Raw genomic sequence first — 27,674 nt, forward strand, 5'->3', positions numbered from 1 at the left:
AAGGGTGGATGACGTGCTCCATGGTGATACAAGAGGGAAAGTGCTGACGTATTAGAGGACTTTTATGCTGGGAACAGACCTCATAAGCGAGTCCCAGCAAAGTCATGTAGCACCATCAACAACCCCCCTTCTACTATCTTCCTCCCTCTGTCCCTCCCTACCTCCCTCCTTCCCTCCCCGTGTTTTCATAAACTGGGGTTAATCCAAGAAAGCACCTGCACTCACAGCCCAAAGCTCCGATCTGAACCTCAATAACACAGCGCAAAGACAAAAAGTGCTCGTCCAGTTTCCGTACGTTGGCTCTTCTTGTCTATTTTCTACCTTGAATCCTCCCCCACTCCCCACCTTGGCTGGTCTCTCAAGACCAATAAGACCCAGCTACAACAACAAACCGAGTGGCTCTCAGCCGGGTGTGGTGGCCTGTGGAGCAACAGCTGAGTCCTGTTGTTTCTCCTGGGACTCTGAGACAGCTCCTGCCCCCCATAGACCCACATTTTTTTCCCCCCCTTCACGACACTTTCCCTGAAATGTTTTGCCCTCTCCAGGGGTCAATGGTGGCCTTGCTCTGAGACAACCTGTCTCCTAAATGATGATTTTTCTCTGGTTCTACTTTGTGTAGATCCCAGGAATGCTTCAAAGATTCAGAACAACCAGTTGCGTCACAGCTGTATTTAAAGCCTGAAAAAGGAGCACACATCAAAAAAAGTCAACAAAATATAGCCGAATAATACATACATTATATTGTGCAAAATTGTGACAGCCACAATTTGCATTGATTTAAAAGACCGGCTCCCAGTCTCGTTTCTTTATTGTCAGACTTTATAATCTGCCTGTTCCCATGTCCCTCTTCCTGTCCATCTATCAGTCGCCCGACTCCTCCGGTAACTTCTCTGACACACTTCCTGCATGCTTAAAGATTATCAACACGTTTTCTGAGTCACGTTCACCGACTGCGCAATTTTTACACCTTAGTTACAAACAAAATATTTACCACCTGTGATGTTTTTCATTCATCCGTGAGCAGGATGGGAGAAAAAACTAACTACAGACTTTGAGAAAGTTACTTTTGTGACCAACGCTCTTATTTCGCCACCCAGATTCTTTGGAAGGGACATTATATTTGGGCCCTGATTTATTATTAAAATTTTAAAAAGTAAGTTTCTTTCGGCTTGTCCTGTTTGGGGTTGCCACAGCATGACATCTCAAATGAACCCTCATATTTGTTTGGCACAGTTTTTACGCCGGATGCCCTTCCTGACCCCTACCCCTCTCGGGAAGTGGAGGCCCCAGTGGGATACGAACTCACAACAAAAATCATAATGAATAAAGTACAGGTAACTTGTGTTTAATGTCACTACCATTTGAAATTTACAAAAAAAAAAAACCAGAATACTACATTGTGCATTTGACAAAAAGCTCTGACTTTGTCTTACAAAACTGATAACTTAGTGTTTATATATCACAGGAAAAGCTATTGAAGGAGGAAGGAGCAGCACAATATCTATTGAATAGAAGCAGGAAATGTTTTTTTTTTTTAATTCACATATGGGTTCCAATATTACAATATGTTTTTATTAAATACAACATTGTAGTGTTCTATTTTTCCTCATTTGAAACATGACAATAGTTGTGGGGGAGGATTAAACATATTAGTGGCATTCTTTATCTATTTCAAAGAAGAATGTTGATTTGAGATATGGGTGATTTGGAGTGAGCAGCATGGGCACGGAACAAATTAAACCCACAAGTCTGAAGTTTTAAACAAAAGTGGAAAAATGGCAAGGAACTACACAGAATAGGCAGAACTAATAAAAAACATGGGCGCGCACACAACAGTATTGAGCAAACAAGCGTCATTCTACTGAAACGCTAATTCTCAATATAGCCAGTCTCTACATACCACAAAATCATCTTCAATACTGAGCAGGGAGGACAGGAAGACTTTGCAAATTCATCCAATGATGCTGTGGTTTTGGTTACCAACAGAATTTAAATGTGCTCCATGGTTAAGTCATTGACGTGCTAACAACAAAACATTTATCCTGATGCAAAAAAAAAAAAAAAGGAAAATGTAAATACACCATATGAATGTGAACTATTTCGTATTGATCATTAACCTTCGTGGAGGTCTTTCCTCTGCGGAAAGTGATTTTTAATAGTTATGTTAAACCCATCGCTACTCTTGTGTGGTTGGACAACAACATATGCGCAGCGAACCACATGGCAGTAAGTTCAGAAACGCCATGTGTGCAAGTGTTGCCAGTTGAGACCTGCCCTATGTTTAATTAGAGAGATGACTCAAAGCCAAATGATGCGTGGTCAGATGAGCAATGGCTGAAAGGGCACCCCCCACAAAAAAACAAAAAAAAACAAACGCACACACGCGAGCAAACTCCGAGTAATAAAATCAAGAGAGCTTTAGCGTTAGCGTGTTGTTGTAAAAGACTTGAGGCCTTCAAGAGAACCGAAGCTTTAATGAAGTTTTCAGGCCATGACACGCAGGCTGTACAGTATATACACTGTCCCAAAGTTCCTGGTGAACTGCGATGAATGAGCAAACAAGCAGCAGTCTTCCACTACAAAGACTTTTTATGCCACTATTTTAAGACACATTAAACATCATTTGAGCACAGCTCATTGCAACTTCAATCATCGCTCACCACCTGAGTATTCTGATTCAGGGCGAAAAGAGACACTTTGAGTAAAGCCTGAAGTTTGCTAACAATACAACAGAGGTGAATATTGTAAATCGGCACATAATGACAGCTACAGTGGTTTCACAAAAATGAAAATTATTAGGGAAATTGAAGCTGACATAAAATCAAAATGGTCACAACGTGAGGCGTCCTTGAAAAACGTCTGGGAAGCATGTTTTTTTTTTTTTTAAGTACAACGTTACAGTGGAAATGCAACGATCAAAAAGGTTATGTAATATGGAGTTCAACCACCATTTTGAAGAAAAAAAAAAAATATATATTTTTCTTCTGTATGAAATTTGGAGGCAGACACGCCTCCACCTTATTCCGGTCAATCGCTGGCTCTAAAACCCCTGGCAACATGGGAACTGTTATTATTTGAGCAGTAACCAGTTCTGGATATACCCGCCCTCCTGCCCGAAGATAGCTGGGATAGACTCAAGCACTCTTGTGAGGATAAGCGGCTCAGAAAATAGATGGATGGATGTTGCACTCATTCAGGTTCTTCTGTACCTGAACTTGTAGCATCATGCCGATGGGGTTAGGGTGCATCAGAAATGAAGGATGTTACTTCTTAAAAAGTCAAAAAAGAGGATGGTGGCAAATTTTGTTACGTTTTCCTCAACTTCTTTAAGTGACTTCTTAATCTTCAGAAATACAGTTTTTCACAGAGGACAAAAAATATATCTACGAATTGTGTATTGTAGGTCTAATGTGTGAACGTATACGTAAGATCATAAAACCACAACATAGATACTATCAGTTAGCCCTTTTATGGGATTTTACACTATGTTGTACCAATCAATTTGCAGTCTATAAAGCAAAATTATGTGGTCATCTTAAAGACAAACTATATTTATCTTTGAATCAGGTTTAGTTTTTAGTTTGACAGTAAAATAGGGGTCACATTAAAAAGCTTACTTTTTTTTTTTAAAGAATAGTTTACTATCTGCCAAACGGCTGCTCGAGTGCACTTCCACCATACAGTGCTCCTATCAAGTTTATACTCGGACGTCAAAGCAAAATAAATAAGTACCGTATTTTCCGCACTATAAGGCGCACTGAATTATAAAGCACACCTTCAATGAATGGCCTATTTTAAGACTTTTTTTCCATATATAAGGCGCACTGGATTATAAGGCGCACCGTCTGGTTTTGAGAAAATTAAGGGCTTTTAGGTGCACCTTATGTGCGGAAAATATGGTAAGTAAACACTGAACAGTGGGTTGTATTATTTAACAACTCATAAGTTAGGTCACTCATATCTGAAGGGACCACCGTATTTGTATACTTGTTTTTAACGAAAAACTTTTTTTCCCCTTTTTTTTTTCAGAGATAAATTAGGTCAAGGAAATTATGCCAAAGATGTGTATCCCTTTCTCTCTGTTTTGGTCTGTGAAATGTGCTGCATATGTCTATGAGTTTGTGTGTGTGTGTGTGTGTTCTTCATTGTCATTTTCCTAGGGCTCGATGCTATCGCTGTGCTCCATGTGCTGGACAGAACAGTGCCCGGGGAAAGCGATTAGGAGGCTATATTGTGGCCAGTGTGTGTTTGTGTGCGTGCATGTGTACGGGAGCATCAGATCACCAAGAGCTGATTGATTACCTGACACACAAAATCAGGCATGCACTACATATCACAACCAATGTTTTCCTATCCTATCATTTCTCAGCTCTTATACTGAAGCCTACTCCAGACTACTTCTTCCTCAATCCTCATCGTTGACTTCCAATCCTGTCTCAGTGCAATTTACACATACAGTGAAGAAAATAAGTATTTGAAGCCCCTGCTATATTGCAAGTTCTCCCACTTTGAAATCATGGAGGGGTCTGAAATTTTCATCGTATGTCACAGTGGACATGCGCCTATGATGAAAAAAAACGATTGATGAGTGGGAGAACTTGCAATATAGCAGTGGGTTCAAATACTTATTTTCTTCACTGTAAAAGCTACCTGGATAAAATATCAGTTAAAAGGAGGCTTTTAAAGGGAATGTGAAAGGACATTTTCACACTATGTACAAAGCCATTCTGCCACAGAGGAAAAAAAAAAACAAAAAAACCCTTTATTCCGTGCACTTGCTGCTCTCACAGAACAGTGACCAAAGAATAAGGCAGATAACTCCTGGCTTTCGTGGTATTGAGGAGGTTAGCGTGCACATGCTGTTAAAAAAAAAAACAAAAAAAAAAACTTTTAAAATCATCCTTAGCAGAACTAATTAAAATACAGGCGCTTCACAAAAGTTGCACAGCCATTTAAAAGTTAAACCACATTCTAAAAAAATCATCATGGGAAGAGTGGTGATGAGACTGCAAAGACAAGGAAGAAACGGTGCTAAACTGGGATACAAACTGGGCCTAGTCGTGCATCTGTGTGTCTCGTGGATCTGTCCGTCTGTCTGTCTGTATGTTCGTGACTTCGGCCAGCTGCCAGCCCACAAGACATCTCTGTCAGTGGGCTTCCTGGCACCGGGAAGCAGGAGCCATGTATAGGATGCATATTTTCTTCATGCGTGTGGGGGGGAAAAGATGGCTTTAAGAGTCCCGTTTATGAAAATAACCACGCTATGATTGATGATTGGTAATTCTGGATGAGCCCGTTTGGGCAAGGGAACAGCTGGTGTGGGTGCTGGTGCGTCCCCTCTGCCCTTCGCCTGCATCCATCCAGGACACCAACCCCATGAGCGGTTTTATTAATAATATACGGAAAAGCAATGAAGTTAGCTAAAAACATCTTTGTTTTAACACCTGCTAGTTATGATTTTTTTAGCTTCTGGTGTAGTTTAAAAAGCATCCGTTGACATGCACTGTCAAAATAAAATAAAATAAAAATAAATAAATCTGCTCACTCAAAAATCTAAATTTTCTACCTCGAGGCAGTAAAAAGAATTCATAAAAATATATTTGCACTGCCTAGAACCATTTGATCTCTGCCTGTTTACTGCTCTGGACATTTTTTTTGCAGATGGATAAGGTGTTGGGCCAGTGGAAAAGTATTGCAATAAACAACACAAAAATATCTGCAAAACATTTTTAAGACAATATTAGGTGTGTAATTTACAGATAAAATTATGTATGAATGAGCTGAATTTTTTTCTAACCTGAAATGGCAATTGCTAGTGCATAATTACTAATCGCGAATGCGTGCTTAAACCAATTTAAATACATTACAATAAAACAGATGAAATGTTAGGTAAAGTGACTCATAAAATAAATATTTACAATCAAGGCATATCTATTACTAAAAAGAACTAAAAAAAAAAAACGTGTTCACTGTCTTATTGCCCATCTCCGGGCATTGTTAAGATTATTACACGTTAATACTCCGTTATTGCACAGAAAACCAAAAACAAAAGAAAGTGCAGTTTCATAGATTTTCATAATGGCGGTGAGGTAGTGTTTATGTTCAGTGGTCTTGAGTTAAAGGTGTTGATGGCTCGGGGGTGGGGGGGGGGGGGGACTGTCTTTGTGTCTGTTTATCCGTGTTTTGTGGGACCTGCAACGCCGGCCAGAGGGCAAGAGGTTAAACAGGTGGTGACCAGGGTGGGAAAGAGTCCTTAGCAATGTTAGAAGTTCAGCTATGGCAGCGAGAGCGGGCAATGTCCTCTAGGGAGAGCAGAGAGCAGCCAGTGATCTTCTGCAAATGGCCAAAATGACCACTACCCTCAAATAACCACTACAAATCAAAATCAATTTTCCTTCATGTTTTTTTGAGATTCCACTTGCGATATACTTGCTCATTAAATTAATTGTATTACTGTAATTCCCGGCCAACAGAGCGCACCTGGTTATAAGCCTCACCCAATACATTTGTAAAGGAAATACCATTTGGTACATACATACGCCGCAGCAGTGTAAAAGCTGCAAGTGCCCACATTGAAACAACATATTTACAAAGAAAAACGGTACTCAGAGAGTTTAGAGCGAGCACCGCACTAATGCTAACACTTGCAGTAACACGCTAGCACAGCGCTAACAGGGCCGGAGCGGTAAAAGTCACTTCCTCGGCACATATATTCCACCGATCTCACGCTTACCTTTTCCGCTGGAGTGCCCCCTTGCGGCTGCTATATAAAATGCACAAATTAACCGCATTACCACATAAACTGCAGGGTTGAAAGCGTGTGAAAAAAGTTGCGGCTTATAGGGCGAAAATTACGGTACATCTCATCTAAAACTAATATACAATTACCACTATTTTCCAAAAAGGAATTAATTAAGCAATAATTTCCACAGACCATCAAGGAAATTGAGTCCAATCTCCATCTCTCGTTAAGACATTAAAGGATGCATTTAGTCTGACCCATCAATATTAATAATAAACCATGGTTTTGGGTTTGTAATGGCAACTGTCAATCTCCAAGACAAACATCAGTATACTTTCAAAGTGATCGTGAAGTTGTTCAAATAATTAGTCTTTTCCGAAACACAAAGAATTTTCACCAACAATCTCAAAATTGTGATTTCCATTCTAAAATATTTCAATGGTGTCGATTATGGTGCAATGGAGTTTCTCCTCATCCTGGAACAGAACCATCTTGGAAATTGTTGCGTTACTGGAAAGTTTTTTGCAACTCAATACACCAACCACCAAGGAAGAAAAGGAATACAATTACACTCTCGACAATGGCATCCATTATATCCTGTGAATGCCCAGTAGTTGAAGGATCGCGCAAAGGGGGAAATCTAGCTGCAGATAAAAATACAATCTTGGAAGGACAGTAACCTTCGAGCAGGACGGGACTGGAAAAGATTAGCGAGGCAGGTTATAGCGTTGATTGACATAACTGCTGAATTTAGTGTGTGGATGACGGAGGAGCACTAGACACAGTATGTTTAGTACTGAATGCAGAATCTAAGAAAAGAAAGTAAGGATAGGGGGTAAAATATGTGTGCACATAGCAGACACGCATTCCCTGCAAGTATTTATTATTAGCGTGGCGGGAACGGCATCCTTTGCATAGGACCATGTCACAGAAATACACGCATGCTTAGAAGCGGTGATACTGGACGACGATGGCATGCGTGCTATGCTTGGCGGTAATATACAGAAATACAAAAGTGGGTCATGTATAAAGAGAAACTTCAAGTCACTGCAAATAATTCATGAATAATTAGTGTATAACATAAATGTATGTACGTATGCAGACACAGCCACAAAAAAAAATCCCTCTAATAACACAATCCAGAAACGTGCCTTGACAAACGGTAATAATCCATATTCCGACGCATATACGCAGTTCACAAATTCACCGGTTTGCATTTTCGTCAGTGGTCAATTCCGTGCTCTTTCTGAAAATTCAAGATGCCAAGGACAATAATTGGTGACAAGGAAGTATATTAAAGTGATCCAGCTCATCTGAAATGAGCTACGTATGTTGGGGATGAGCAAAATTAAGCCTGAGTTGTTGGTGGAAGTTATGGAAGGTCCATCCATCCATCGATCTATCTTCTTTGTCGCTTATCCTCAATAGGGTCGCTGGGAGTGCTGGAGCCTAACCCAGCTGTCAACAGGCAGGAGACGGGTAGACCCTAAACTGGTCACCAGCCAATTGCAGGGCACATAGAGACAAACAGTCGCCACTCACAATCACACCTATGGAAATTTAGAGTGTCCAATTAATGTTGGATGTTTTTGGGACGTGGGAGGAAACCGGAGTGCCCGGAGTTAACCCACGTAGGCACGGGGAGAACATGCAAACTCCACAGAAGTGGGGCCAGGATTGAACCCGGGTCCTCAGAACTGTGAGGCCAACACTTTACCAGCTGAACCACCGTGCTGCCCCTATGGAAGGTCTTCACAGATATTATTTTGTTTGTTTGTTTTTTAATCAAATGGTCTGTCAGCCTTTTATTTTAAGGATAATGAAAGATAAATTTGTCATAAAGTATTTTGGGGTCATAGTTCGCTACAGTCTCAAATTCATATATGCAATTATAAATACTTTTAGGTGGGGTGTCAATTACTTATTTTCTTTTTCTCTCTCTCCCTTTGTGGCACAGCTCAGTCCATGGTGATGACTGTAATATTCGGTCAGATAGGTAGTTTGCAATCGCAAAAAAAAAAAAAAAACTGCACCGCCTCATTCTAAGACCCGTTTCTTATGTCGTGATTATCATGTCGCTACACAAGAGTCAGGACCATCCAAGGACAAAATTTGAAATTCAAAAAAAGTGTGCGCACTTGTGCGTGTGCGTCTAAAGGCTGCTAATGAAAAGGCAGGCCTAATGTGTTTTCTCTGAGTCCATCTGGTAATAATTGCCGCATGTAGCAACCGTAGCTCTGTTTGGATAAAGCTCTGACATACGTGGGGCCCTCTGACGCCGCTGTGTGAGTGTGTGTTTGCGTCGGCGTGTTTATGTGGGCTAGAGAGAGACGGCGAGAGAGACTGGAAGGGAACGGCCTGAGAGCGCCGACGGCCAACAAAACTAAATCAAGTGTAGCGTCAGCGCTTGTGTTTTTACGTCAGGGAGCTGCAACTGGTGTGAGCGTTGGTGGGCCCGGTGTTCTGCTGCTACGCCCCCTTCCTCTTGGGGGGACATTAGCAAATGACTTAAATTGATGATTTAGTTGCACACTGGTATCAAACAATCACAGGCAAACACATCTGGAGATGACCTTCGATGTGATTAAAAAAAAAAAACCTGACGCTGAAAGTGATGGAACTTTCATTGAAAAGGATGAAATGACAGCCAAAAATTGTTGTTCCACAAATGTACAAGGGAACCTTGGAGAAAATCAATACACTAGTTTAAAAAAAAAAAAACACTTTTAAACGCACTTTCCTATTTCAGCACTTTAAGCGACAACTTTTATCCGTGTCTTAAGTGCTGGAACACAGATAACAATATGCATTGAGGGTCGTTAAGTTTTATTTTTAACAACGTGTCCAAGATTGGACAAAAGCATGGTTTTGTGAAAGTTGGAAAAGTACCGTAATTTCCGGCCTATAAACCACGACTTTCCCCCCCCCCACACGCTTTCAACCCTGCGGCTGGTGCGGTGATGCGGCTAATTTGTGCATTTTTTTCTAACGGCCGCAAGGGGGCACTTGAGCGGAAAAGGTAAGCGTGGGATCGGTCGAATATGTGCCGAATATGTACTGGTATGTTTTTTTCAACTGGCCCTGTTAAATGCTGTGCTACCATGTTGCTACTGTGTAGCTGCCGCGTTTTTTTTTTTTTTTTCACCTGTATGTTTTGTTTTTTTAAACCAGATCTGTTTGTGCTCCCGTGTTGTTGCTGTGTTACTGCCGCGTGCCAGTGATTTAGGTATATATATTTTTTTAACCGGCCCTGTTAAATGCTGGGCTACCATGTTGCTACTGTGTAGCTGCCGCGTTTTTTTTTTTTTTAACCTGTATGTTTTGTTTTTTTAAACCAGCCTGTTCGTGCTACCGTGGTGTTGCTATGTAAAGGTAAGCTAAGTTATTAGGTAAGGTAACTTTGAAAACTCTGTGTACCATCTTCCTTTTTAAATATCTTGTGCTTCAATGTGAGTTTCAATGGGGGCACTTGCGGCTTTTAAACAGGTGCGGCTCACGTATGTCCCAAATAGTATTTCCTTTACAAATGTACTGGGTGAGGCTTATAATCAGGTGCGCTCTGTAGGCTGGAATTTAGGGTACTTCAAACCTTAATCCAAAACACAGCACCACAATGAATTATGTCAACCGTCGTAAAACAAGCAATGCCAGTTTGTATGACTCATAAAACTAAATTTAAAAAAAAAAAATGAAAAACACCTTTAAAAAAGTCACCAACCAACATTGTTTTTGATGGAGGGGAGAAAATAACAAATTTCCATTCTTCAAATATTTATAAATGATATATCCACTGATAATGTACCATGATCAACATTGGACAAAATTATAAATGGAAAGAGAACAAACTAGCACTGTGATTGGTCAAATTTTGGGTGAGTTCTGTGGGTTTATAAACTAAATTACTGACCAACTGTCACATGAGCATTGTCCTGATCTGTGACCACCTCATCTGAAGATGAAATGATGACTGTATTCAAAAGGGGGCTCGAGTGAATCCATGTCAGCAGACAAAACTGAGAGCGACAAGTGAGACATGGCCGCTCCGTCTTGTGACTTTCTGGCAGAACCGCTTGCCGTAGGTGGGTGCAGAAAAAGGGTCTTTGTATTGTGAGGGTCAGTTGGTCACATCTTCTTGTGTGGGACAGCCACACACATAAACAAAGAGATTTATTGGAGGGGGGGGGGGGGGGCAGTTCACTGGAAATGACCAAAGGAATATATAACAAGGAGAAGGAGTCATCTTCCTGATGAAGGACGGAGTGACTCATACCAAAGGATCCATGAATCCATAAATCAATGGATAGTACTGTATATACAGTATGCATAACATGTAATTCCACCACTGGATTTAGGAAAACAGCTTAAGCACTTCAACCCTCACACGGGCCTTGTAGAGAATTATCCAGCCTTTATTTGTTTAACCTTTTAGGCTATCATACTTGCAAACAAAAAATGCTGATAAGCCAATTACAGCTCAGTACAGAACAGAGGTCCGACAATTGTGGAGGCTGAAGGGAAAAGTTTCGTTTATCACACGTTTTCTTTTGTCAACTGCAAAGTTAGTTGAACCCGTCAAAAATTTACTAGCATAACTTTGTCTGGTATATTATCTATAAAATAAATGCTATGCTGTTGCTAGCTTGTTAAAAGAAATGCTAACATTACCCCAATATGGTAAAGAGGCAAGCTAGGTCCTCATGTTTACATTTTTAATGGTCTATTTGGTTTTGTTAGGGGTTTAAGAGTATGAAGCATTCTGGAAATTGAAGTTTTTTGGCAAAATACAGAGAAGAAAAACACCAGAAAAAAATTTATGAATAACCATGGCCACAATATTATGTTATTTACAGCTAAAGGATACCCTTTCATCAAATACAAACTTTGATTAATCATCTAGGCCAGCTTATGAATATTTTGGGGTTTTGTTGTGTATTGTGACTCAAGTCACAATACTAAATTGCAATGCGCCTGTAAGGCGGCATTATGTTAGATTTACTCTTAGCCGTTTGTAATAAACTGCCAAGCTATGGCAACAGAAGCTAAAAAAGTTAAACGGTAGTGAGAGCAAATTGAGGATAGCGCACGAGATGTAAAAGTCAGTGCACTGGTTTGAATAGACAGCTACACTCTGGTCCAACAATACCACAGCTATGGGTATGAATCAAACTTTGAACTCAAACGTCAAATCTAATTTACACAGCGTGACTTTTTTTTTTTTTTTAACTGAATGATGCAACAAGTTTTGAAAATAAACGCACCTAACTGGCTAGACGCCAGATTCACAGCACCGATTTTCCATCCTACTGAACGCTGCTAACCTAATCTCACCAGGGCTCCTCTCACAAAGGAGCCATTCACTCACATGAACACACACACACACACACACACAAACGCAAACTTGCGTTCCGTCTAAACTTTAACCAAACTTGAACTCCCCCAAAAACCCTGCCGTGACCGCATGAAAAGTACTTCTCAGGTTACCATGCGCCCGAAATAGGTCCTAAGTGCATATTACAGCCCTCTGATGACGTGCGTTAGAGTTTAGACATGCTACACACACGCACACACACACACACACACACACACACACACTCATAATGCCTTCACACTATGTAGCGTGCAGGAAAATATGAGTACATACTAAGAATTTTTTTTTAATAAAAAAAAATGATCCATGAAAGGGACACTACTCAATTAATTCAGCTTCCCAAACATTTTATGCCCTTACAAATCCGTGCATCAATTTTCTGAGCCGTTTATCCTCACAAGGGTCATGGTAGTGCTGGAGCCGATCCCAGCTATCTTCAGGCGTGAGCATTAAAATGTACCCTCAACTGGTTTCCAGCCAATTGCAGGGCACATAGAAACAGACAGTTGCACTCACAATCACACCGAGGCGAAATTTTGAGTGTCCAATTAATGTTGCGTGTTTTTTGGATGCGGGAGGAAACTGAAGTTCCTGGAGAAAGCCCACACAGTTGTAGAACAAGTAACAAAGATGGTTTGGGGAGTGATTTTCAACTGGTGGGTCGGGACCCAAAAGTGGGTTGCGGACCCGTGTTGGGTGGGTTGTGTACGGATAGCTCAGTCGGTAGAGCATCAGACTTTTAGGGGCCCCATAGCTCAGTAGTTAAAGCATTGGTTTGGTAAACCAGGGGTCATGAGTTCGTTTCTCACTGGGACCTCCACTCCCCAAGAAGGGTTGCGTCAGGAAGGGCATCCGGCGTAAAAACTGTGCCAAACAAATATGAGCGTTCATCTGCGATGACACGCTGTGGCGACCCCTAAAGGGAGAAGCCGAAAGAAAGTGTACAGCTAGTAAAAAAAAAAAAAAAATGCAACCATATTTGATTTTTTTCCATTACAGTAATGAGACCTACCAAGTTCTAACATGGAACATATTGGGAAAGAGACAGGAAATGAAGGGTAAGGATAAGGTTAAGATGCCTGGCGCTTTAGTCATGAGTTTACTCCGTAAACACATAGCTCATGGTGAGCAATATGCTTTTAGAGGGAGAGCCAACCAACCAAAACTATTTTGAATGAAAACATATTCTTTGCTGTTCTTAGCTTTTATAAAAGCGGGTTGCAACTTTGCAACAAAAGCAAAATGCAGGTCTCAGGTGACATTTGAGAACCACTGGGTTAGGGGAAACAATGTGAAACTAGAGCTTTTATTTAGGAAATCTAGAGGAGTTAATGACATAAATGAGATGATAATGATGGTTGGCATGTTTGGAAGAAACAGCACTACATTCGATTCAATTAATCCTTTGAAGCTTGCTAAACTGAGCAGTGGTTCAAGCTTCTGGAACTTTCGAGGTGTTATGTTTTTTTCCAAACCATTAAAAACTCAAAATCTAGATTATATACCATTGAGGTCATTTAGCTTTAGAGGTTCAACTACAGTCCATGGTTTACAAGAGATTGCGGTGACACAATCCCAATTTGTAAATCGGGATTTATGCTAACTCCCCCAAAAACCCTGCTGCAACCACATGAAAAGTCAAACGTCAGTTGTAAAGTCGTACAGTAAATATCAAAATGTAAAAAAAATAATTTTGGACAACATGTTTAATTTATTGCAACTTCTGGTATGTGCAGCTTCGTGATTCAGTGTGGAAAAAAATACATTTAATACATTTTGTCATGCTATACTTCCGACTAGTACGTGCAATGTTTCCAATATATTTGTTTGTATGGCGATAAAAGCTTTTCTCGGGATTTTGACCGCTTAAAAAAATATATTTTTTCAGAATAGCAGCAATTAAAAATAAAAATGGGCCATCTGTAGGCATTTGTGTCTTGCATGATGACACAAACTGTCATTTCAGGGTAAGCTCAAAGGTTTGGGGCCCCTGAGTGGAATGAACCAAAATAAGCAAAACTTGTTCTCAAGTTCCACGAATTTGGCTAATCTGTGTACCGGAAAGACTTGGGGCACTTGTGAGTTGAGCACTGAGAAACAATCGCTCCATCCGCTGACTGAAGACAGCCAGATTAGGCCAGAGACTTTCAACGCACTTTCTCACAAGAACATTTATTAGATGGATGGCAGCAGATGGATAGAAGCTGTCCCGAGGAAAAAAAAAGTTCTTTAAACATCCTTTCTTTTTTTTCCTCCTCAAGTGTTATTTTTCCTCCTCTTTTCACTCGACCTCCTACTCCTGCGTCTCTGTGTTATGAGTAGGAGTCAGGGGAGGAAGTACGTGGGATTTTCCCACAACTTGGCAGGACCTGATCCCAAACCCACCCCCTGCCCCCCTTATTTCTGTCTCCACTTGCTTCTCATGTCAGAAGGGGAGTCTTGAGGAAAAACACTCATATTCCACGGGTGAGCATTCAGGGATGTTTCTCGGAACTTTACACCCCTCATTTCCGTGGTTGTTGCAGCGACAACAGAGTGAGGCAATGCAGCTATATCTGCCCTTGAAGTTGTCTTTTTATGACCGTTACCTTGTCCAAGGTCCCAGGAGTAGGGAGGAAGGAGCGTTACACATATTTGAAAGTTTTTTTCCTTGAAAAACAGACTGAGGGTGTAAAAAGAGTCCCACTATAATCAGGGTTGGGCAAACACTTGGGGCACATTGGATTTTTGAAATGGACAGATGGGCAGGTTTTTTGCAGATTACTGTAATTCGCGGCCTACAGAGCACACCTGGTTACGAACCTCACCGAGTACATTTGTAAAGGAAATACCATTTGGTACATACATACGCCGCAGATTTGTAAAAGCCGCAAGTGCCCACATTGAAACATGAGATATTTACAAAGAAAGACGGTACACAAAAAGAGTTTAATGCTAGTATGGCGCTAAAGCTAGCGCTGCGCTAACGCTACCGCCACACTGACAGGGCTGGTCAAAATAAAACTTACCAGCAAATATCACTGAGACACGCCAGTAACACAGCAGCAACACGCTAGCGCAGCGCTAACAGGCCGGTAAAAGTCACTTCCCTGGCACTTATATTCCACCGGTCTCATTCTTACCTTGTCCGCTCGAGTGCCCCCTTGTGGCCGTTAGAAAAAATGCACAAATTAGCCGCATCACCGCATAAACTGCAGGGTTAAAAAGCGTGTAAAAAAAAGTCGCGGCTTGTAAGCCGGAAATTACGGTACTATAGGTTAAAAAAAAAATAAAATGAGCATATAAAACACTTTTTTTGTTATATAATATTTCCCTCATGTTTTATCTAAAGATATAACCCATTTAATTATATTTAAGTTAGCTAGGTGATGATTATTGTGCCCTGGCGACCAGTTTAGGGTATAGTCCGCCTTTGACCTGAGGTTTGCTGGGATAGGCTACAGTATTCTTGCGACTCTTGTGAGCATAGGTGGCTTGGAGGGAGAATGGATGGATGGATTGATTGACCACTTAAAATAGTTGTGGTGAGTCTGCAAGTGTGTTCTACCTCTGCTGCCTGGGTTTCCTGATGTAACAATGTCAATCCTGTTAGATCCTCCAGGAAGGAGTGTGAAGAGTTAAACACCTTGGACAGGAAGTGGAAGCCTTCCTTGTCATAATGGTCCAGGACCTAAACAAAACCAACATAGGGACAATGAAAATATACAAATATACAAATGCAGTGGCACATTGACTTATAGGATTCATTCTATTTACTTATAGACACTAAATACCTTTTTTCCAATAAATTGAACTGATATCCAATTGATTTATTCCACCATTGCTATCTCAACTGAACAAAATAGGAAGTTTTCCTGCTAACATTCTTAGCTGTCATTTCTAAGAAATGATAACACAGGCTAAGCCCCTAAACTGGAGATTTTCTCCTTTCAGTTAACACTCATGTTTTCTGTTCGGCGGCTTATGATTGGCAGGTCTGCCGTGGTCTGATCCTTTTTTTGTAGACGCCAAGTAAACACCTCCCAGTGACTCAATGGCTTTGACTGCCTGCGTTAATGTATATTATGGCCGCCATGGCACGTTCGTCACTTGCTTTCAAAGAACACATGCAAACCATGGACTGACTCATTAAGTAACCACAAAGGCCTTAACCAATCTCAGACGAACACAGGAAGTGAAAGGCTATAAACAAAGTGGTGCAAGACACTATAAGTACAGGTTCATTAGTCAAAAATGAACCCAGTGGATTTTCTAGGCAACTTGACGCTAAATCTGTTCTGATTTCTGTCATCTTTTGGAAATGCAATACAGCTTGTGCTACAATTTGACGTCCGTCATTTATCATTATGACATAATAAAAGGACGGACAACAAAATAGGAGACTGCCTGTTCCTTCCACGAGACATTTTAATTAAGATGAGACTGAGGGGAATGAGTAAACAGTGCACTACAACAAAGCCGCATCCAGACCTTGAATTCAATTTGTTCCGTAACCAGACATAACTCAAAACACTGTGAGCACAAGACACCCTTCCCCATTGAAATGAATGGGACAACCATTAATCTGTTCTAGCCATGCAGCACTCGTATCTCAAATCTTTGCTTGCAAGTCAAGGTAATAAAGAAAAAACAGAAAAATAAATTCTAAGAACAAAAACATTCTAAGGTCATTTGTAAGGCACCGCTTGTAAATGTGTTTATACTTCTCATATCAAGCCATGTCCACAAATGTTTGATCAGCAAATTAGAAACCAGCAGCGAGTTATTTATCCCAAACATATGTGGTATGGACTCCAAATACTTGGAATGTCTGTACTTGAAATACTGCTTGATTTATCTGATATAAAACTCAGTAGAGTCATGTCGTGTGGTGGAAAAGGGACAAAATATGAACTTAACCACGGAAAACCCCGACAAATTATAGTAATAGGGGTATCAAATTTGGTGCTGTTAGCATAAGTAGCCCAGAGTAAGCGGCGTCTGGCAGCATTTTAGACAAATCCACGTAAGGGGTGTTTTACCCTGAATCGTGTAGTTTTATTGGCATGCGGTCCCAGATAGAGTAAGGAAGCACACACATACAAAGTGAAAAAGCCCCAACTCTACAGGAACTGCTCCAGCTCAGACAGGGGCTGAATTGTTTTGTTTCCATAGTGACCTGGCAGCACACAGCTGACTACCGCACACAGACAGAACACAAAGACCGACACACACACACACACACACACACACACACACACACTAGAGTGAACAGGCTGGTGATTGGGCACACAAATGGAGGGGGGATGTGTGTGTGTGTGTGTGTGTGTGTGTGTGTATGTTGTAGAAAGAGCAGGAAAGAGCCAAAAATGTAAAACTGCAGATTGAGATGTGAAATTGGCTGGATAGAAGACAAAAAAAGTGGACTCAAAGGCAAAGCTGGGAGGGGAAAATGTGAGGGTGGGATTTAAAGCGAATCAAAATACCCCCCCCCCACTCTCTCATGTTCTTGATTGTTCTTGACTACACTGGTTTATACTGTGCTAATAATCTCATCAGTCACAGAAACGACACACTCAGCAATGAAGGTGGAGAAACTTTCATCCCACTTACTGCTCCTTCCTCGTTTGTTGTTCTTCACATGAAAGTGATAGATCTGCAGTTTTATGACTTTTTTTTTTTTTACACAAAGACCACATTGAGATCGGAGGATAAAAGAGAGACTTTGGCGAGCCCTTCACTTCCTCCCACTGTCTCCCTCGTTCAACACCCAAGTCACGTTTTCACCAAGCGGTACAGTTCAACTTCGTTTGGAACGGTAAACTGTTTTTAATACAAGATGTGTCCTGTCCACGCTTAGAGTTTGGCCGTGTTGTCCATTCGAAAGTAAAAAAAAAGAAAGAAAAAAATCCAAATTTGATTGGCCTGAGTTTCTAGCATACTATGAGACAGAATTCTGATTTTTTTTTTTATGGTCTGGTAGGGTGAATGTAATGCGTTTTAAACTAGGGTTAGGTTTTTGAGCAAATTTTATGGTTTAAAATTGGGCTTTAGACAATCAGGATTTTTGGGGCCTATCACTGATGATTCATAAAAAAAAAACCGACACTGATCACCGATCTTATCACAAGAAGGAGCAATGTGTCGATTAAAAAAAAAATCTTAATTTACTGTATCTTTGTAAAAAAATAAACTGTCAGGTCATGTATTCTAATCAGTCAGATCAAAATAACATTACAACATGACAGAAATAATGGGTGCTAATTTATTGTCATTAAATTACTTTATTTGATTTAAATTACTTCACACACAACTTTTGCGGCATGATTCGACAGAATGCTGGCAGGTTTACAAAAAACTGTCAGTGCTAGCTGTACCTTGCTATGCTACATAACAGTTTGTTGCCTGCAAGCGGTAGTCTTAAAATTACGTGAACATACCTCAAGCAGTCTTTGAATTAAAGTCCTCTACAACCACCGATGACCACCAGCACACAGTTTTCCTCATTTTGTTCTTAAATTACACAAAGACAACGAGTTTTGACTTGACACAGAATAAATGTCCTCTGCGGATTTGATCGGTGAATGATGATATTGAAGCCAATCTGCATAAAATTCTATTTAGCAAGCTGAGCAAGCCAATCAGATTGGTGTAAAATCTATTTAAAATCAGTTTCAAGAAAGGTTGGGTTTTCAAATGAGGGTTGGAGTTTCAAGACAAGGTTGGGGTTTCAATTCAGGATGAAAGTAAATGTTACGTTTTCAAATTGGCCTTTAAATCCAGAATCCGAGTTTCAAGTTATGAAAGAGTTTCAAGCCATGGTTTGTGTTTAAAATTAAAGTTTAGGGGTGCAAATTAGAGATTGGGGTTGGGGTTTCAATATCAGATGAGAAAAAAAATCTCTCAAAAACCTCAGATCAGGTCGCTTGTATCTCAAGGGACCACTGTATATCTTTAGTTTCAAATCAAAACTTCCTTCCCTGGTCCTTCACATGCACATCATCTTTGGTGTGTGATGCAACGTATCGCAATACTTCTTTGTGAGGGCCCAAATGCCCGAGGACTATCAAACAAACGCACAAACACGAGCACAAAACGTATACGACTGCCATGGACATCAGTGACCATCTGCTCCCTGATTGATTTTCCAGCTTTTCTTGGCATGCCAAATTCCTCCAGGAGCAACATTTCAAAACACGCTCTTCTGACTTTGCAGCGAGAAAGTAGGAATTATGGGAATCCCCCCCATGCAGGCCCCCTCTCTACACACACACAAGCAGACACCATCACCCACCTCCCACCTCATTTCTGCATTTTGGGTCATCTTTAATCCTGATGGGAAAAGTGGAAAAACAACACAGACCCCCGCACTGTTGTAGTTCTCAAACTTCGGTTTTAGGTGGATGAAGGAGGGGAAAGGTGTGCCACTTACAATGGGCGAGCATGCGGTGCACTTGTCAAAGGCCAGGCTGGCAGGCAAGACGTTGTCGAACCTGGAGAGGAAGCCGCGGATCTGTGGAGAGAAGCAACAAAATCTAAACTACTTGCTAATATTGGAAATACATCAACACACATTACATTTATATGCACACAACTGCTGTTATAATGTCACCGATATATTTAGCCAAGCCATAAATTCGGCACTTGAAGGCCTCTGAAACGGGTTGTCCCATGCTTGAAATACATGATCGGGGCGCCCTACAGTGGTAGGGAAATGAAAAGCATTTACTGTAAAGCCTTGCATCAAGAATCTCATTTAGTATAATTTAAAATGGGATTTTTTTTTTTTTAGATTAAAGTCAAAATATTTCATGAATGTAATAGTCATTTGTGAGAACAAAGCGGAAATTTAAAGAGCACTGTTGTTTATAAGATTGAAATTACTTGTACCCAGCTGAGAATAAATTTTAAATGCAAAAATCATTTAAAGTAACTTTTAGATTAATTAGAATTATACAAGAAAAAATGCAAAATCAAACTGTATTTTTGTAGGACTAAGTAAAAACATTTCAAGAGCTTCATAGTACTTTGGGGTAATAAAGTTGTAGTCTTTAGAAGAGTACTTTTATGAGGAAATTAAATCTGGTTAAGTGAGAATGAATTTGAAAGGTATATATTAAGTTTAATATATATAACATGGAAAAAATATAGTTCTCTAATGAGCAAATGGAAAAGCTGCTTTTAAAAGAATAAAATTAAATCATACCTTTTGAGGATTAATTGTAAAAACTTTCCCAAAGGGATAATTTTACAATTACAAATTTTATTCAAATAAAGATGTGATTTTACAATGCAAATAGTCATTTGACAGTAGTTGTCAGAGGGAATAAAAGTATTTTCTGAGAACAGAGTACAAATATTAGTACTGCTGAGAATAAACTCATAATTTAATATATTTATATTTCCAATAATGTAAGTATGAAAATAAAGCAGTAACCTCATAAGAAATACATAGTTGTAACTATACATAGAAAATTGTAAATATAATTTGATGAGAGTGATTTTGTCACATAAAATACACTTTCTTCCACTAATTGACAAAATCATGTACTGTCTTCGAATGCCACAAGTGGTCAGTACAGCTTTACAAAACTGATGACACATTTAGTGTTGCATTGACTTAATCTAATTTACATTTAAAGGGGAGAAAGCGCAAATATTCACATCACCTTGCCATCCTCATCATCACCTATCCAAAGTACCACATCCTTCAACATCACGTTGCTGAAACATCAGCAGCCGAGGTGTCGAGCAAATGGCAGAATTTGTCAGTGTGATAGAAACAAAGTGATAAAAGATGATGACGCAAATGTCATGGGAGAGTTAGAACCTGGAGTCATTGCAAAGAGGCACAGCTTGCCTATCTACATATCAGCTCATGCATAACAATGCAATTTAGTAGATGTTGTTGCATGCATTTGTCAAATCTATCGAGTTTTTCGGCAGGTCTATTTCAACTCAACTTTACACTCGGGCAACAACTAGAATTTTATAATAATTTGCAGATCCGATCAATGGCTCCACAAAACACATTTACTCCGCGTCGCCGTCATGTATATTTGCATTGAAAAGCTGGTTCATTTTTAGCCTTGTCATGTGTCTTGTGGCGTAATGGAAAAATCTGATGGCCCAAAAAGTTATTTTTAATCTTATCAGTGAAAAAAAAAAGTTGACTGTGTGGGATTTTTTTTTTTTGCTGTGTCAGAGAAAGAAAAAATGTAAGGCCTGGATCCGACCACAAGAGAAATTTGGTGTTTCATGATTACAACATGTCAGAGTACTGCAACCAAATCTTGGCATATCTTGGTCAGACAGTGGCAACACGATACAACATTTAATCCGATACAATTGTATCCCGTCTTTTACAATCACTGGGCTTTATCTTGTCAACTCAAACACTGTCAAGAGAGATGGAAGCAGACAAGGTGCATGTCAGTGGCAAATCCTTGAATACCTCCCAGAGGTCATTGAAGTTTTCCTTAAGTTTGCACACAAAAAAGTAGAATGCAGCACTCTGCTGAAGGAAATGTTGGTATTTCTATGACAACCTGCATCGAAGCATGTTAATAATGTGTCAATACCCCACACTCAACACGGTTGCTCCATAGTAGTAGATCTCGTCATATCGGATATCTGTGATCTGGAAATACGTCTCTCCCTTTCTTTGCCTCCATTGCGCCACAGCACCAATAAACAACAGATGCCAGTTCTGGAACTAACAGACTTTGTCAACAGGATCTTAAGTCACAAAAGGAAATTATTTTTGAACGCATTGTTCAGTCCCGAAAGTCCGTTTCAGCCTATATCCTTTATACGAGGGTCTGTTTTAGTGAGGTTACACTGTATTTTAAGTATAATACAGTTGCATTAGAACGGTTTGATTTCAAACATTCATTCTTTCATTTTCCACACCGCTTTTCCTCACTAAAAGCGTGGGCATGCTGGAGTTTATCCCAGTGTGGGTACACACTGGACAGGTCGCTAGCCAATCACGGGGCACATATATACAAACAATCATCCACACTCACATTCATACCCAAGCGCAATTTAGAGTTTTCAGTCAACCTACCATGCATGTAGGAAGAAAGCGAAGTACCCATTGAAAATCCACACAAGCACATGGAGAACATGCAAAGTCACCACAGACAAAGCCAGATTTGATCAGAACTGTGAGGCAGACGTGCTAAATCAGTCCTCTACCGTGACGCTCTTTCTAACATTTATTGTGGGAGGAAAACAAAAAAAAAAAGGTGGGACATCTTTTAATTAAATCGTCTGCTGTTTTTAATTTACAATATTCAAGCACAGGCTTAATATTCAAACTGTGCATGTTACAGTCGCTCACAATAATACGAAATATACTTTTTAGGATGAAAACCTCGACCTTGTTTTTGATGAAAACTGGTGTCAAGATTTTGATAACCTCTACGGACATACAAAAGAGTTACTTATAATGAAGAAATATAAAGTACAAACCAGTAACATTATACAGTATCTTTATCAATACTTTGTCATTACTTCCCGTTCTTTTAGTTTTATTAGACATTGCTACTGTCTTTAAACTTATTTCACCCTCAACTTATCAGCAGTATAATTCATCAGTTTTTAAGTTAAGAACACTGCTTTTAGGTTTTGTAGATTTCACAGTTTTGGTGACTGTGGTCGGTGTCATGAGAGCGTTCTGCACCTACAGTACACCAAAGGCATATAGGAGCTGTTGCTACTGTACTGTGTGCTGCATTGATTTCGTGTGTGGCATAGGAACAGTGATTCCTCGGTACCTGATGTGGAACGAGGCCAAGTGATGTGGGAGGTTCGTTCATTCGGTCATCGCTGCTGCTGGCCACTGCATAACCTCTGCATGAGGGAGAATAGAGGGGGCACACAAAGTGACATCTTTCATGTGAAGACGATGAGCAAATGGATCAAATAAAACACAGCCTAGATAGAGAAATGCAGGACTAACCCCACACTAGCAAAGAGAAGGTCATGAGGCCCTGCAGAACGATGATGCCTCTCAAAAGTAAAACCCACACATTTGACAAAGTTTTGAGTTTTGATGAATAACCATGACTACAAGCAGAAAACCCATGGTTGTACAGCCAAGGAGTTTAAGTTTAGCACTCAAATGCTTTTCATCTCAGACTGGCAAATGGATGAGTGGCTCTTGATTACAGAAAATAGTTGCTTTATCATACCTGCATTGATCTACTTGATCTAGACAAAAATTAATGAATTTACGATAGCCATTAAGACTATTTAAGGCCTTACATTTAAGACCTCCGATTCACTAGATGAGACAAGAAAATGAGAGTACCAAATGGGTCTTTTAGGTTATATTAAGTACAAACTCACAGTGATGAACAAGTCGACCTCAGAGTTTTAGGGCTCAGGGTTCAACTCTCAGGCGAATCTTTTCTGTGGTTGAATGTTTTCCCTGTGTTTGCCTGTTTTCTCCAGGTGCCCAAGCTTCAATTCCACATTCCAAAATTGTAAATTCTAATAACAAATTGAATTGCCGTGAGCTGCGAACATGAGCATAAATATTTGTTTGTCTATATGTGTCCTGCCACTAGGATAGAGTCCTCCTCACCTGTGACTCAAACGAGTATAAATGTGAGTTACTGAAAATGGACAAATTGAATATTTTTGGGTTAATATTTTTGATATTCTATAACTTATAAAACTTGTTTTTACAGGGATTACAGCTTTGACAAACTTGGAAAACGAGGTAATAAGACCTTTCAACAGCAGATGTGGGGTTCATGTATTATTTTTTAAGATCAATTAAGGTAATTTAATACATATTGGGGAACCTCACACAGCTGATGAACAACAAAAAACCTGAGTTTTTTTTTTTTTTTGCATCATTGCAACAACCATGGTGACATCTTCTTGATCTCTTTTCTCAAGCCTTTCAATATATAAGAGTGCCAGAGTACAGAAAGGCTAAATTTACCCTACTTGGTTCAAAATAATATTTTATGAACTGCTTTAATTTTTCATTGGTCAGTATGTCAGTGTATTTGCTGCCCAATGTTGACACTCGTTTGGCTTGTATAAGTTAAAGTGGAGTTGCTCTACCTTGTGGGGAATCACAACACTTGACAATCTTTCAAAAATTCGACCACCCGCATACATAAAACATATAAATTAAGGTAAAATAACACGGCAACAAATATTAAATACATTCCTTTATCTGGATGAAAGGAGGATTTTTTTGGAGGGGGTTAACATTTAGATGTTGAACACGCTTTGATTTATACACAACCACCGTCGCTTTCAACTCAGTCAGGATAATGTTGCCATGGTAACTGTCCTCACCCTTCACTGTGCTGCAGAATAGACACCATCATCTCTACAGCCAAGGCGCCAGCAATCATGGCCAGGCCCGGTCGGCTTACAGTGCACTGTTGGTCCAGAGTCCGATCCCGAGTTGACTGTTCACACACAAAAAAATTTACAATTGTGAAAGATTAACCGCTGAGATTAAAACTTTTTTTTTTCAAAAATGTTTTATTTCCCCTCAACTGCAAATGTCTTGACCTATATGTTTGTACTTGAGCCCAACTGGTAGCTAAAGTCCACAATGTGTGGCATGTCTTTGTGGTTTGATCCTTAAGGTACACTTTCCTTACAAGTTATGAATGACGACTGGCACCATGCATAATAGAAATAACTGATAAGATTAAAATAATAGTTCATGGCACACTTGCTCACACATGGACACGTGTGCACCCGCACGAGAGATATCATCCGATTACTGTAATGAAGATTTCGAGGCCCAAGTAACCAGCAGGCCTGTTCTAAAAATATCTTACATTTGGATTTCCTATGATAGCTGTTGATGGAAGAGCAACAATTAATCATTAACAATTACAAATTATCGATCTAATTGACAACCATTTTGTTAATTAATGGTGAAGAGCTCTTGTTGGACTTAAAATTGTTCAATTCATCTGATTTCAGTCTCTCAAAAATAAATGTCTTGGATTTCTGGAGTCCTCCATGAAAGCAGACTGATTATCTTGGTGTTAGATCCCCCCCAAAAAAGGCATTTGCAAATATCTGCTTTTACTTTGGAAAACAATAATTAACATTTTTGCTAATTTCTTATGTTACGGACCAAATCAGTAACTGAAACGTAATCACTTTATTATCACTTGAACCTGAAGCGGCCTCAGAAATGTATATCAGACAAGCAGCCCTTCACATTAAATCAGTAAAAAAGAAATACTGCAGTGCTCAGTTTTTTGTCAGAAAAAAATTAATTCAACTTCACAATGGGTGCTATTTTTTTGAAAGGCTATAACCTCATAATAAGCCTGCACAGGGAAACATTTTTAGGAGTTGCTTAATGTCATACTAGGTCTAGGCTGGCAAATTCATAATTAAAAAATGCAGTTATGTTTTGAATAAAATAGCTGCCTGTCACAAGATCAATGGGCATTGAGGATTAAAATAATTTCTCTTTCAAGCTACAGGAGATTTGTAAAAGAGTCATCTCGTGATTGCCAACAGCTTTTATTGACGATTATTATTACCATTAAGGTCTTTAGCTGCTACACTGAGTTTGGAGATTTCTAGAGACATTTTTTTTTCCATTGTTTCCCCCAAGGTATTTTGCCTGTGTTGAATGGATGTACGTTGAATTTCCCAGAAGACATTCATACGTGTCCTTCTGTTTGTGTGCCCTAAATATAATCTATGTATATCATCAATTTTGTATGAAGATTTCACACTAAACCAGTTTTTTTTAAAAACTGACTCGTTGAAGTGAACAAAGATCAAGACTCAGTGGTGCCTTGACTAATGAGTGCCATTTGTTCCATGATCTTGCTCGGAACTCAAAACACTTGTCTCAAGTTATCGTTCAATACTGAAATGAATTGAGGGAAGAAAAAAAAAAATCCTTTCCAGCAAGTTTTTGAGGAGATGACAATTTTTTCATTCAGGACAGAGTAAATAGGGACATTTAAAGGTACCATGCTGTCAGAATATAATTTTTTCTACTGTTTTATGCATAAGTCAAAATTAGTCAGGGATCTTGTTTAATTTATGCGGTTTGTTGATTAAAAGCAAAAACCAAACACATAACCCTTGCAAATTGACTGGCTCATATTTCCATGTATTTGTGGCATTAAAATTTAACATTATTCTTGTGACGCTCCCACTTATCAAGCTAATTTTTTTCTGGGTGACAACACAGCTGCATCTTGTACAAAGCGTACATTATCTGCCAAATGCAGAGGGCTTGAGGAGATAATGGCTTCAATTTATTAGGAATTAGATAGTATTTACAAACCAGAATTGAGCCGTGTTCTGGCCCATTTCGTAAAGTATGGCATGATACCAGACATTTAAGACCAAGTACAGTACCTTGAAACAGGACTTTCTGGGCTTTTTCAACCCAAACTACGTCACAAACCATGTAAAAGGACATCAAAGATTATGAAAAATACTTTAAGTAAAGATTGATGGCATAGGACCTTTAAAAGGACCCCCGATGAGTCAAATGAGTTTTATATATGGTATGTAGAGTGAGTTCCTACATCTCCCGGTGCCACAACGTCGTTGCAGAAATAGCAGCCTAGCTTGTGTCCAGGAATGTTTGAGAACATAGAGGACCCCGAGCCGGATGGCGTGGAGGAGGAAGAGGATCCAGATGAACAGGAAGGGGAGGAGTCTACGTCACCGCATGCATTTTGTCTGGCTTTCTTCAGGCCATGGCGCATGACCACAAATGTGTCGAAGCCCAGAGCAGCGTTGATCACCAACTACCAAAAGGGAGAGATGAGAAGTTGTGAAACCGCTTGGAATGTACAGTTGTGGTGAGAGCTTTGCATACTATGGAAGTAAATATGTGCCACTAGGATTTGAATTAAAAATGCTACTATTTTTCTATGCATATTTTGAATACATTTTAAAATTCAGTTATTTCAAAGTGACAATATTTTCAATATCTGTATTTCAGTTTAACTTTTCAATGTTAACAAATTCACCATGTAAAAAAAAAAGAAAAAAATAAAATAAAATCAACCTTTCAAAATTCAAATGCAATATTTTCAGTCTCCTAAAATTCAACTAGCTAAAATGCGCTGTCTGAAAATTAACTGGCTAAAATTCGCTGTCTGAAATTCAACGTCTAAATTCAGTGTAAAACAGGCAGGGTTACTTCATGTCACAGACATTAGCAAAGGATGTCTGAACTGCTTTCGAAGTCACATGATGTCACATACTAAGAAAGCATAACTAGACTGGCTGGGTATTGGGTTCTGACATCCTTTTCTAATGTCTCTGACCTGAAGTAACCCTGCCTGTTTGACACAGAATTTAGACGTTGAATTTCAGACAGCGAATTTTAGCCAGTTGAATTTCGGACAGCGAATTTTTCATCATTGGGGAGCATTTATTTATTTGAACTCTTTTTCCAGTCCTGAATGGTTCTGTAATCTGCATCTTCCTTAAATTTTGAAAGAACTGTGTGAACAAGTTTGAGTTCAGGCTGAACAGGGTGAACAATTCAGGGTGTAACCTGCCTCGTGCCCGATGACAGCTGGGATAGGCTCTAGCACTCCTGCGACC

The 27,674-nt window shown here is 39.6% G+C and overlaps 1 protein-coding gene across 2 annotated transcripts in view; it reads right to left on the bottom strand.

The window, feature by feature from the left end:
- Window positions 1-27,674, bottom strand: part of atg7 (ATG7 autophagy related 7 homolog (S. cerevisiae)) — a 49,592-nt gene that overhangs the window by 10,343 nt on the left and 11,575 nt on the right. For both annotated transcript variants that reach the window (XM_061833696.1, XM_061833697.1), the window contains exons 14-18: window positions 26,642-26,866; window positions 24,414-24,529; window positions 22,871-22,946; window positions 19,522-19,602; window positions 15,658-15,780 (exon numbers count right to left, since the gene is read on the bottom strand). In XM_061833696.1, coding sequence (XP_061689680.1) covers window positions 15,658-15,780; window positions 19,522-19,602; window positions 22,871-22,946; window positions 24,414-24,529; window positions 26,642-26,866 — 621 coding nt within the window. The remainder of the gene's footprint in view (window positions 1-15,657; window positions 15,781-19,521; window positions 19,603-22,870; window positions 22,947-24,413; window positions 24,530-26,641; window positions 26,867-27,674) is intronic.

This window comes from Syngnathoides biaculeatus, chromosome 10 (assembly GCF_019802595.1).
Source record: "Syngnathoides biaculeatus isolate LvHL_M chromosome 10, ASM1980259v1, whole genome shotgun sequence".
In the NCBI taxonomy this organism is placed as follows: domain Eukaryota; kingdom Metazoa; phylum Chordata; class Actinopteri; order Syngnathiformes; family Syngnathidae; genus Syngnathoides; species Syngnathoides biaculeatus.